The sequence below is a fragment of the Pseudophryne corroboree genome, chromosome 5 (genome assembly GCF_028390025.1).
Source record: "Pseudophryne corroboree isolate aPseCor3 chromosome 5, aPseCor3.hap2, whole genome shotgun sequence".
NCBI lineage: Eukaryota > Metazoa > Chordata > Amphibia > Anura > Myobatrachidae > Pseudophryne > Pseudophryne corroboree.
The window spans coordinates 770287058-770300774 of record NC_086448.1 but is presented as its reverse complement, the minus strand read 5'-3'; the positions used below and the strand labels follow the sequence as shown (position 1 = coordinate 770300774).

At 40.4% G+C, this 13717-nt stretch overlaps 1 protein-coding gene across 50 annotated transcripts in view; it reads right to left on the bottom strand.

Moving 5' to 3' along the window:
- Positions 1-3322: 3322 nt before the first annotated feature.
- The window catches only part of RIMS2 (regulating synaptic membrane exocytosis 2), a 995106-nt gene continuing 984711 nt past the window's right edge, over positions 3323-13717 (bottom strand). For all 50 annotated transcript variants that reach the window (XM_063924252.1, XM_063924259.1, XM_063924274.1 and 47 more), the window contains 3 exons: positions 10792-10893; positions 8406-8545; positions 3323-6699 (listed from right to left, as the gene is read on the bottom strand). In XM_063924252.1, coding sequence (XP_063780322.1) covers positions 6481-6699; positions 8406-8545; positions 10792-10893 — 461 coding nt within the window. In that variant the 3' untranslated portion in view covers positions 3323-6480. The remainder of the gene's footprint in view (positions 6700-8405; positions 8546-10791; positions 10894-13717) is intronic.

The following is a 13717-nucleotide window of genomic DNA, read 5'->3' as shown; positions in this document are numbered from 1 at the left end:
CTGGACAGATCATTGAGCAACTTGTATAGAAAGTGGTTGAAGGTTTGACAAGCTAATTCCAAACGTTGTCTAGATTTTAGAGATATCAAACTTAAGTCCATTAACATATTGTAATGGTGGCTGCTGTAGCTACACTATCTGCAAAACTATTTAGCAGATAGTGTTTAAGGTACATATTTACCAATATGTTGATTTTTGCACAGTTAATTATAATTTTGGAATGCAGCATATCACAACAATAAGAAAAGATAAAGACAAGAACTTTGCCAATGGTCTCTTGCCAAGACACAAGCTCCAATAAGAGCTTGTACAACCAGGGAGGGGCGCCGGCAAGTTTACATTGGCTGAAGGCTTGGGGGCTAGATTGTAATCGCGATCCAATGCGCAGTTTTCCGATGGTTGGGAAACTGCGCCTGTGCTGGACCCATTCTGTGCATGTGCAGAACGGGTCCTGTGTTCCTATCGCATGGATGTGAACGCCTCTGCCTGATTGACAAGCAGAGGCGTTCAGGGGGAGGGATGGGGGCGGCCTGCATTTCAGGAAATGGGAGCCTCACCCTTGTTTGCCGAGAGTGGGGAGGGGGGGTCAAGGACTGAGTCGCGAGATGCAGTTTACTTGGCCCCGCAAGTCACCCTGTGATGGCCAGCCTGAGTAACCGATGGTCGCGATTGTATCGATCTATACACCTCCCCCTGCATTTGCATTGCTAAGGATTGCTGTGAGCAGCTTTGCAAATGCAAATCCTACTGAATGTGGCCCTGAGTCCCAATGGCAGGAAAGAATCCATGTTTATAAGTGTTTTTATTTTAATAATGTTTTCAGATAACACACGGCATAAAATTGTGTAATTGCAGAAAAGTCTTTGAAACATTAGTACTAGAATGTTGGAAGGGGTGTCATCATCTGCAAGCCCTAGTATGCTTTCACCACTGATAGCTGACAGGGCATGCTGGGACATCTTGGTTCACAACTCTGCGAGAGCAGCAGGTTGCCCGTGCCTGCTCTAGAATCCTGTGTGTAGGTGTACAACGCGTTTCGCTGCTACTACTGGCAGCTTTTTCAAGGACACCTACCCACAGGACACCTACCTATTCCTTCTGCCTGAACCAGCTCCTTACCAACCTAAAAGGAGTGCACGCCAATTGAACAGAAACCTGTCTACCGTATCAAAACGGTGATAAGAACCCAAACCGCGATTGATCCATGGACTCCAGCCTATACCCGCATTTGGCCCAGGAGAGCGTTCCTCTGGCAGTAATTATAAAGGGACATACCACAAAAAGGCAAGCTCTGTCGTGTTGGAATTCATATCAATATTAACATACCTGACTGGAATTTGGAGCATCAAAGGAACAGACACTCAAAGAAAGACTTACACTGCTATTGAACAGTACCAGTGGGTGAGAAATTACTCTAATGGGAATGTTATCATGTACTATCATTGTTTTTATGCATTAAGTGTTATTACATTTATTATTGAGATAATAAAACACACATACAAGTAATGCTTTAGTTCTTTTTCAATTTATTGGTTATCCTGGAGAGTGACTACCTCCTTACAGCAGCAGCTTTATTGAGAAACAAACCATAACAGTGCCTGTGATATCTACCTAGTAGAAACTGTCCACAATGCCGCAACGGTGGCAGGGTGCCACGGCCTGCGCTATGTGTTCCCGCGGGTCTTGGCACTTCATAGACGCTAGAGGTCAAGTATGACCTCTAGCATGTCTCCTCCATGGCGGCGGCCATTTTGAAAGGAACATTTAGCAGATTGACATGCGGACGGCAAGAATCAGTGGCAACGCCCCCGCAGCCCTGCGCCTCCGCAGTGGCTGCAGGGGGGTGGTAGTTATGCCACTGATAAGTCCCTATGTGGTCACTTCCTCCATTTTGTACTTTCGGTTTCCGGTGATGCACTTCTGGTTGCCAAGGGAATCGGGAAAATGAGATTATGAAAACTTGTGGGGAATGTGGAACTCATAAGCACTTATTCTGAACCAATCCGTGTTGAGAAGTTCCATACAGAAAAAGTGTTATCCTATGATCATATATGGACTGGATTTATGTATCTATCATCATCAAACATTAGAGGAAGAGATTTATTCATATGTTTTAAGTGATTGTTATTTTGGTAATATACTGTATGTAAAAAAAAAAAAAAATCAGCGCAATTCTGAGGTCACCACCCTTTGTATTGTCTCATTTGTTAAAGGTGAAACTCCCACAACCTCAGAGGGCTGCTTTTGTTTGATATTGCTGCGCAATCTTGGTTTTCACTGTAAATTTAAACCTAGGAGGCATGTTGCTTATAGAGGGCTAGATGCGTCATCACTTGAAGAGTGATGTACAGTAGAAAGTGCCAGCCAATCAGGTCCTAACTGCCATGTCACAGGCTGTGTTTGAAAAATGTCAGTTTGGAGCTGATTGGCTGTTACTTTTTCACTCCCCATTTTATCACTTTCCAAGCAATGATGCATCTGCCTCATGGACAGTTATAGGGCCAGATCTCTTGCCCCAGGAGGCACATGCATATAGCTACAGTTACAGGGCCCAATCCCTTACCCCAGGAGGCACATGCATATAGCTACAGTTACAGGGCCTGATCCCTTACCCCAGGAGGCATGTGCATATAGCTACAATTACAGGGCCTGATCCCTTACCCCAAGAGACATGGGGCATATAGCTACAGTTACAGGGCCCGATCCCTTACCCCAGGAGGCATGTGCATATAGCTACAGTTACAGGGCCCGAACCCTTACCCCAGGAGACATGTGGCCTATAACTACAGTTACAGGGCCTGATCCCTTACCCCAAGAGACATGTGGCATATAACTACAGTTACAGGGCCTGATCCCTTACCCCAAGAGACATGGGGCATATAGCTACAGTTACAGGGCCCAAACCCTTACCCCAGGAGGCATTTGCATATACCTACAGTTACAGGGCCCGATCCCTTACCCCAGGAGACATGTGGCATATAACTACAGTTACAGGGCTCGATTCCTTACCCCAGGAGGCATGTGTATATAGCTACAGTTACAATATTGTCATTGGTGGAACATGTTAGTTGTACATATTCTTACATAGATTGCAGATATATTTATACATATTCTTCACATTTTGGGCAACTTTTTCGGAAATTAATAAACCTCTTCAGAAATTAACCTTTCCATCCCCTTTATTACTGACCTTGTCGACCTTTGAACCCTCTAGAGTTGTCACATGTTCTTCTTATGGCGCGGTGCCCAAACTGTTTTTCACGCATTTTGTCACCGGACATAAAAACAATTACTGCACAAATAATACATCATGATCCAAATGTGTAAAGAAAATGTTTTATTTAAAGTGTTAAATACCACCACCGTAATTAATATGCTTTACATTAGTTGGTGCTCATTGCAAGGCTAATCTGCCGTATTACCCAACTGTAAATTCCTCTTGCTTTTAAAACGTACTATGTACAAGACTGCAGAGGTCACTGGGGTAGTGTGAATAACATGACCACACCATGGGCACAGCTGCAGACATGTGAAATAAAATAAAAATACATCAATTTTATTTCTTTTAAAATAAATACTGCATAATGATACTTATGTACAAATCTTATATACGGTCTTGTTCTCCCTATAAAAATTAGAAAGAAAAAAATGCATCTTGGGATTTTTATTTTCAGAAAATAACATATTACACTGCATTTTCAATACCAGAAATTGTTTTATTATTTATGACATGATGATACTGTAGGTGGTACTTTTTTATTTTTATATATATATAATATATATATTATATATATGTATAATTTTTTTTATTTTTTTTTTGTTTAAATTATAATTTTGCTGGTTCACAACCATTTAAAATTACTTTGATAAACAGCGTTATCAACTTCATAATTAATATAATATTTGGTAATCTATCTACTGTATGGAAAAACTATTATATAAATTAAAAAAGGCAATTATGATCATTAGGGAAATGCTTTATTTTCCTTACTTCTGTTGCCAATTTTTATTGGTGGGTATTAAAATATATTAAAGAATAAAGTGTATTAAAAATATTTTTCCATGAGCTGTCGCAATTAAATAATATTGTCAATGCTGTCTATATGTGTGCTTGCAGATGTGTATATTCATATACACACACAGTCATAGGCATAACACACTCATATATAAATGTTTCTATACGCATTTGTGCATGGATACGCAAATTTGCATATACACTTACAGTTGGGAAGTGGTAGGAAAGCTATTACTCCCAAACTATTGTGAAACTACAAGTTACGACACGCCATGCCACCTGGGCATGCTGGAACTTATAGTTCCATGATAGATGGAGAGCTACGGGCTACCCAAAACTGATTTTGGGAATCCAGGAAATAATGGAAAAAAAGGCAATGTCATATTTCACCCGTATGAACTAGTGAAATATATATTTATGCTTTAACTTTCAAGATGCAATACCTCAACACACCCAAACACATATTTTTGGTTTGTACCTTACGGGGACTGAAAGGGAACAAGCAGAGGTGCCGCACAGGGCTCAACAGTTGCACCCCTAAAAGTTTGGGAGCACAAATATGGCAGCCAGAGCCCTGGGGGTTACTTGGTATTATTTAAGGGGGAAAAAAAAGCTTTGAGACTGATCTGACTATTTTCGCTTAAACATTACAATTCATTAAAGGAAAGTGCCTTTAGGCAGGCACGTGTTTAGGCTGCAGCGCCCAAAACACTGGGCTAACTGTCCACTGTTACAAAGCTCTTGAAAAGTTTGAACTTTGTAGGGCTGAAAAATTAAAGAGCAATTAAAAACTTCACCGGGTATGATAAAGATTTCTGACAAGGTGCAAAAAAAGGGCGCTCATTCTTTAAAAATAGTGGATACTATAATGCCCCATGATAGGAATTTCAGTTTAACCCTCAAGATAACATTGCTGGGTGCTGAGAAAGAATTTAAGAGGTCTGAAAATAGCCACATAATTATAGTTGTTTTTTTCCCGTTAAGACTCAATTTGATGGTGAAAAAAATAGTTACTGTACCATGCACTGTACAAGATATTGCAAAAAAGTTCAAATATCTTCTATATCAAAGACATGCTGATTTACCGTAGGTATTCTGAAGCCATGTTGCAAAATACTTTTTCAACATGCTTGAAATAAAGAACGGTAGCTATGCAATCGGCTTCAGGAGGCTAGCCTCTCCTGAACTTGCCAGGTAAAACAATGTATTTTGTTAAAGAATTCAAGAATGCAGGAAAAAAGTCTGCAACACTTTTCCAAAAATGGGGAAGGAGGGGGAGGAGCAGTCGCGGCCCACGGTGGGGTAAATGTGTGTGCCGCCGACAAACCTGAAAGAATGGATTCAGAAAAGAGGTCCGGGAGATACGTGGGATTGAAAGACACAATGCAAAAATAAATACTAGTGAGAGAAGAGATAATAGACATGTACAATTTGCACATAATGTTAAACTTTACAAGGCTTGTACCTTTTACATTTAAATAAACTGTATATGTTACATTTATTTCTTGTCACATAAAGAGAATTTAAAATATTTGCTAGAAATAATTTTTTGTTCTTAATTTGTTGGGTTTTTTTTATACGCATCTGCAAAAACACAGACCATGATTGGTTTTTAAGAATGATGAACGTGGTTTGTCTTTGTTTCACGCCGTTGCATTCTCTCCCCTTTTTAAAACCATGCATTAGTGAAATTTGTTTTTCTTAAAAAGAATATAAATTGTTGAAAATGGCTGTATCTTTTTGCCATTTTTTATTTTTTTTGCAAGTTGCAGCCCAAAGAAAATATTTTTCATGTTAGATCCGTGTCCATGCAAAAAAAAAAAAAAAAAATAATAATAATTTTAGTTTCTTAAGTACCGAATAACCACAGAAAAATTCTTCCCCAGAGAAATAATCAAAGATTGGATTCCTTTTATATTTTATGCTAAAAGCCAACTCTTTTCGGACCATGGGCCTATGTGACCGTTCACAATGATTGCCCTTTATAACACTGGTGTTTTTTCTTTGATGCCATCTTCTCCCACTGTCTCATACATTACTGACCCGCTTACAAAGAGCTCTTTCTTGGGGGTTCCCAGTCCTTGGGGGCAAATATAAAAAGAAAACTTTGCAACAACATGGTATGCCATTGAAGATGACTTTTGTTGCATGAAACATTTCTTTTTTTTTTATTGTCAGTAATCCATGGCTTCAGATTCAGCTAGAACTGAGCTTCACTGGTCTCCAAACCCGTTGGTTAGCTCCACTCCATCACCTGAGAACCTTCTATAGCGCACAATGTGTGCGACTTCCACTGAGAATGCAGGATCGCTTGGTATCCCTAGAAACAGGCTCAGAAGACAACATTAAGCATGCAGTGATTACCAGGGTGCGCGACCCGTCATATTTTGATTTGTTGTCATATTGTTTTGTTGTTGTTGTTTTTTTGAAACGCTGGTTGCAGAGTCAACAGTTTTTCACAAGGGCTATGACCGAGCATAAGAATGTCCTGTGGAACTTTCAAGAGATGACTGGGACGCTCTTCTGGTTAGAGGAGCTAACGTTGGGTCTACTAGAGAGGAAGGGGGGAAAAGTTTAAACCATCCAATCACCATGTTGGAAAGGTCCAGTTCATCTAAAAGTATCTGTGCCACACCCATAAAAGACTTATGATCCATGCGTCCATAGTCTCCCCAAACAATTATCTGATGAAATAAAACAAGAGATGAAGAAGAATTAAGTTCACCAGTCAATGATAATGCAAACTGCAAGATAATTTTGATTACTATTATGTGCGTACAAATACATTTGTTTAAAACATTTATCTGACTAATCTGTTAACACTCAACCTCCTTTATTTATTTTGCGACATAATAATATATAGAATATATGCCACTTATATAAGAACTCCAACTTCAAAGAAAATTATACGTACAGGATCCCAGCAATTCACGTGACAGTCACCAGTGATTCTGCAACAGTCAAATTCCCTTCACACCACTCTGAGCTCTTGGGTTGAGACCACTGATAGGATGAAGCAGCAGTAACCCAATCAGTGCACTTTATACAAGAGCTTCCCAGAACACTGACATGCAGAAGAGCCTAACTCTTGCAGCAGGGGAAGTGACCATTGCAGACTAACCAAGGCATAAGTACCCTATAGCTAGCATCCTAAGGGGTATATTCAATAAGAGTCGGATCCATTCCGACATGCAGTTCTCGGAATGGATCCGACAACCCCTATTCAATGGACGGCCAAATCCGACTGTCGGGAATTCTCGACTTGTCGAAAAAATTAGCCCTTACTGAATAGGTTGGAACCCCTTCCGACCTATTTCTGTCGGAAGCTGCTGTCTTTCCGACAAGACGGCAGCTTCCGACAGTTATTGAATACACCCCTAAGACTCTACACCACCATTATTTTGCTATTTGTTAAGTCATACTGTTATGTGTGGCATCAGGTTAATTATACTTTGCAAATTCAAATCGGCCTTAACCCTGTTCTTGGCTGCATGATAAGATAGACCCAGCAGATTGGATTTCATTTTTCTATTTGCTTGACACAAAAATCATTCATGTAACATTAGCAACGCATTTCGCCTCCCAGTGGTGCCACAATTCCAGAGACTAGTAATGGAAAGATAAATCCAGAGCAAAATGTCTTGGGCTTTGGCCTCCAACAGTAATTCTAGTGTATATGGCTTAAATGAAATAGCTGTATTATTTTAATTTATAACCCCAAACTGATTATAAGGGGCGTTTCAACTAATTATAACAAATTTGTCTTCTGCTTTAGATATGGCGAATATGGAAGAGCAGTTGCCGCTTTATTACTTCTGTTTGAACAGAATCCAGATAACCTTTATCAACTAAGTCAGAAGATGCAATGTTATCTCATTGTCATTCTGTAAAGTTCCCCACTTAAGGAAGACCCATTCTAATACCCATCTATAAGGAACATTTATTCTTTCCCTCTGCCAACATGGGTAATGTACTTCAAGCAATGTACTTTCCTGAAAATGCCATCCTCTCATTCTCTTTCAGGACTGCAAATACCCAACAATGTCAGCTCAGACTTAATGGAACATAGGAAATATTAAATTGTAAACAAAAGTGAACATCATAATTTATTATACAGTACTTGTACAATGTGTTCTGCAGGTGTGGAATAGTGCATTGTCGGGCCCATAGTAAAACGTAGTGGCCTGTGATGACAATACAGTCCCCCAGCATTACCCCCTCCCCCCCTTCCTAGAAAGAAGTAGAGCAGTGTGCCTCAGGAAATGCTGCTGGTGCCTTTGATGGGGGCTGTGAGGCCTCTTACGGGCACCCATGGCAGTTCCGCCACTGTTGTTTTGTTACTAAGACAACTTTTATTATATTTTTTTTACTCATATAAAAACCGCTTTACCTGTAAGACTTTTCCTGTCGGTGATTCTTCAAAAGATAACAGTTGCTGGTATAAAGGCTCCAGCGTTTTTCTTGCTACCTTTGTTTTCTTTTTGGCTATGCAGACCCCATTTTCTAAGAGATACACTTTTACATACGGTGCTACAGGGGGGGGAGAAAGACAGAATGTTGTGTTATGCAAGACAGGAACTGTAGATCTGTCTGCTGGACATATATATAAATGGTGTCAATGTAAGATTACATATCAAAGGATGATGCTAGATAACAATTAAAATAATTCCATTATCATAATTTACAATTTCCAGCTGGTGGGACAAAATAAATGATATGATATTGAGTTACTAGCTTTATATATTGTTAACATGACAGGGCTCCAAGGATAAATTAGGCGATTATCTTGGCAATAAATAACTAAGCAAATCAATTACAGAGCGTTATAACATCTATGTGGACCGCCGAGGGGTATTTCATTAAGATGTTTTATAGCTGCCAGTTTGCCTTCTTAATTTACAATGGTTAATTTTGGATCAATAAAAATTACAAATGTAGTCATGTAAGTCTGCAGCAATTTCCTCTACAAGTACACAGAATTATTTTTAACTGAATTTTAACTCGTCTTTCCCAAGAGAAACAATTATGTCATTGTAATGAAATAAGGAATAGATAAAATGCCATGGCTATTCCTATTGAAAAGAGAGATATATTTTAGCTAAAATTCAATCTGGAGGGTAAATTTACTTAACGTTAGCTTTTGCAAACCCCAGACTTACTTAATCCAAACCACCGTACAACCACCAGGTTACACGATGCCGCCAAACACAAATCTCCCTAACTAATTTTTAACCGTGAAGAATAGAATAGAAACCGTCAGATTTATCAAGCAGTGGATTAACCGCTGTCAAAAAATGAGCTAGTTGTGAAGGGCAAAACTCAAAAGGCACGTTGTTCCAATTATCTGGCCAATCAGAAGGTAAGGAATCCATATATACTAGTAATGAGGGAAATCATTCTGTATTGGGAAGATCACATTAATAATTCTCTTATGGGGAGGTATTACGTTATTAATATATTAAAGGGGAAATTATTGTTTCATTTTATTAAGTAAGCATCATTACGTATTAGTTGTAATAAATCGGAATATTAATTAATTCTTAATTGGTTTTAAGAAAAATATTTTCATGATGATAAAAATGTATTATTTTATGGCACGATAAATGGTACCCACACAATAAAATAGAAAATGTTGCTCCCATCATAAAAACATCTTTACCTTTCAACACCATTTAATTAATATTACTCTTTAATATAATTAATAATGTACTCTTCATAACATTAAACAACAATTTCCTCCCTAACATAGTAATAAAATAATATTTCCCCATAGTGATCAGTGTTATTTGCCTCCTTATTCTATATAATAAAAGGCTAATTACCTGCTCCTCAGCTCTATGGGGGAAATTAAAGTGTTTTGCGCGCTGGCAGCCGCTAGATGGCACCCGACAGAGCAATTCAAGTGTTGCTCCGTTCGGGTGTGCTGTTTAGGAAATGGACTCCAAGGAGTCCTACCTTTCATCCTATCCTGGATCCAGTATACGATCACAATATTGGGAACATGTCTATTACAGTGTACTCATGCTTGCTTTGGGTATAAACACAGATTTTTACATAGCTGTAATTTATCTTTGCAATATATTTCTAAAGGACACAGAAAGACCGGTGATTTTTTGTATACCTCTCTGCAATTGGGTGATTTTGGGCCTATTGTAATTCATGTTTGTGCGCACATGCTTTAGACTGTGCGATTTTCTCAACTTTGCAATTGCTATTAGCGAGTGAAGCGGAATGAAAAGAGACACTCGCAGGAGCCATCGTCAATAGCGTGCGGTGTGAATGGTGATGATTTGGGAATAGCCTCGTGTCCATCACCCATCTGTGAATGGGGGTAAGTATAGAAACCATGGCTTCAATCTGTGGGGCAGATATTAACCTGGAGAAAGGGTAAAGAAGTGATAAACCAGCCAATCATTACAGATTTTTTAAAAAAGGCAGTTAGGAGCTGATTGGCTGGTGCGTTATCACCTTGCACTTATCACTGCTTTATCACTTCTTTATCCATTCTCCAGGCTTAATAAATCTGCCCCTGTGTTCTGTGTCCAAGGTCTGAGCAGGATTAAATATCTGAAAGGGGCATGAGTGATATCAGGCTGCAACACTGAGTCTGCAACTGATTTCCATCAATGATTAGGGTCTCAAAATCCCCCTAATCTCATCCCGGGTTAGAATGATCATGTAAATGGTGATCGCAATCAAAGTGCAAGCTATACAGATCAGCATGGAACAATGGAGGGATGCTGAATTCAGATTTGGTCAATAAGCAAACCTCTCACCTGGCAGTGTCTTTGACCCTGGTTTTACAACAAGACCTCGGGCACGTATAACTTCTACTTCCAATTGGCCTTTCTTGTCCATCATTCCAACCTGGATATCACCTGCAGGATTGAAGTAGTAGAAAGGGATGATTAACATAGCATATTTACTGTACAGCACCGTGGAATATGTTGTAAATAAATGATATCAATAAAATATATATATATATATATATACACAAACAGGAAATTCAGCACTCTCCATAGCAAGCTCACTTGTCCTCACAACATCAATAAATAAATGATGGGGGTTTAGTTAGTGAATTGGCCAATGCACGGAAGCCTGCAAACCGCTCGCCAAGGTACCCCACGCTCTTGCATGTGTGATACAGTTTCCAGGTTTTAATTTTTAGGACTTTGTGATAGTGTAGGACCTGCATGAAGGTGGGGTACCTTGGCGAGCGGTTTGCAGGCTTCCGTGCATTGGCCAATTCACTAACTAAACCCCCATCATTTATTTATTGATGTTGTGAGGACAAGTGAGTTTGCTATGGTGAGTGCTGAATTTCCTGTTTGTATGTATTTGGGTAGGTGGCCATGGGCTGCATGCACCCCACCCTATGAGTGACGAGTGCGGACGCTGTACCCCGCTTCTGGGGTGGCGAGTGCTGTGGTTTTCTATATTTGTTTGTATATATATATATATATATATAGAAAATGCACACACATTGTTGTCCCTCCCCCATCGCTAACACCAGCTGTCACTGGACACAGATGCAATTGGAACCTCATGCCGCTTGTACACAGAGTTCTGAGCTCCTCCTGCTGGTGGCCTCAGGGTATGGCACTGCAGATGTGGCCTGTTTCCTACCGTAGCTTTTACTTATTAAAGTTCAATTTAAAAAAAATATATATTGGAATGAAATTGCATTTACTGGTATTACACCACAAGATGCCTTTCCTTCATAAATAACTTACTGTATGTACCTAACACAGAATAAACATTTCATTAGGGTGTCACTGTGCCTCACAACTAGCTCCTGGCTCCTAATGTTCTCCAGTACCGCAAATTTAGTACACAATAGTCCAATATGACTGACAAAGTACTTCACATCTCATTGAAGATGACTGCAGGACTGTGATAATAACCACATCATATAACCATGTTGTATTATTGCATATCTGTAGAAAAGCAGAGTTCTCCCAGGTCACCAGCGTCACACCAGATTAGCTGTTTACCATGCAGCAGCTCCCAGTGTGTATAGTATCATGTATATGGAGCAGGGTATCCGGACTATAGATCTGCACTAAAAAGGTCTACAGTCAATAGGTAGACCACTAATGGTAGACATGCATTTGGTCGACAGGGTCTAAAACAGAGGTGGCCAAAACGTAGATCACGATCTACCGGTAGCTCGCGGAGCATCCGCCGGTAGATCGAGACAGATTTAACAGAAAATAACTGTAAGGATCCTGCCGCCGCTGCTTCTCTTCACAGTTCCCAGGGATGCAGTGTGCGGGGGCGCGGGTGATGTCAGCCGCGATGTGAGGAGCCTGGGCTCTAGTTGGATCCAGTTTGATCCAGCCGGCGGTGGCGACGACAGGAGAAGCAGCCGGCGGGAGGCCATGCAGCGTGAAAGCGGGAGCCGTGACTGCGGGGAGAGGGAGGACTTAAGATAGGCAGCGTGACAACTTGTCAGGTAAGTTATGCAAAGGGGGGTTTCTACACAAGGGGAGGGACGATCTGCAAAGGGGGGGGGGGTCTGCACAGAGCGTGGTGTCTTCACAAAGGGATTTTTGCACACAAGGGGGGATCTGCAAAGGGTGGAGGATCTGCACAGAGGGGATTATTGTACAGGGGGCTATTATGCAAGGGACTGGAAGGGAGGTGTCTGCAAAGTGGGGTATTTGCACAGAGGAGGGTATTATACAGTGGGCTATTATGCAGGGAAGTGGAAGGGGGGTATCTGCACAAGGGGGGGTTTGCACAGAGGGGGTTATTTGATGTTGTCATTCTTAATGCTATTTTTAAACGTGTGCATTACTATTGGCGCTGTTATTTGATGGCATCATTATTAATGCTATTTTTAAATGTGAGCGTTATTATTGGTGTTATTTGGTGCCGGTAGATCACCGGTAACTAAGTGAACAGAAAGTAGATCCCAGTCCCAAAAGTCCGGCCACCCCTGGTCTAAAAGGTTGACATGTAAAAAGTAGACAGTTCAACAGGGTCAAAGGTTGACATAACAATGGTTGACACACATATGGTAGATACAGGTTTTTTTATTTTATTTTTTTACCTTTTCATACTTTTCCATCTACGTGGACTACGATTGGGAACAGTAACCTGTGCCGAGGGCAGCGGTAGTGGAGCAAGGCACCTTGCCCGCCACGCGAGGGTACGCAGTACACTAATGGGACTTGTTTGTGGCAGAAAAGTTACAAAACACCCAAAAAAAAACCCCAAAAAAAAAACCTGTGTCTACATTTTTTGTGTCGATCATTTCCATGTCGACCTTTTGACCTTTCCTACTGCCTACCTATTCTATGTCGACCTTTTGACCCTGTTGACCTAATGCATGTCTACCATTAGTAGCAGACCTACTGACTGTAGACCTTTTTAGTGTAGATCTAATAATCCACACCATGGAGCAGAATGTGGAGACAGCAGAAAGGATTGAGAGTGCCTTCAACAAAGACTTAAGTACAGTGGTCAGCATCCTGTGTAAATGCTTTTCTTACAATGCAGCGGATACCTATAATTTACACTGAGCATTATAAGTTTGTGCTACAATGTTCAGTAAAGCATCGGTGAATAATTACTTCTGCACCGAAACTCATCTTCTGAATACTAAGAACTCTGCATTGTAATGGGAGCCCCCTTTTTAGGCATGTTCCACTAAATTGCCAGTGCTGGTTGCAATATTGCTCTACTCTGTAATGACCG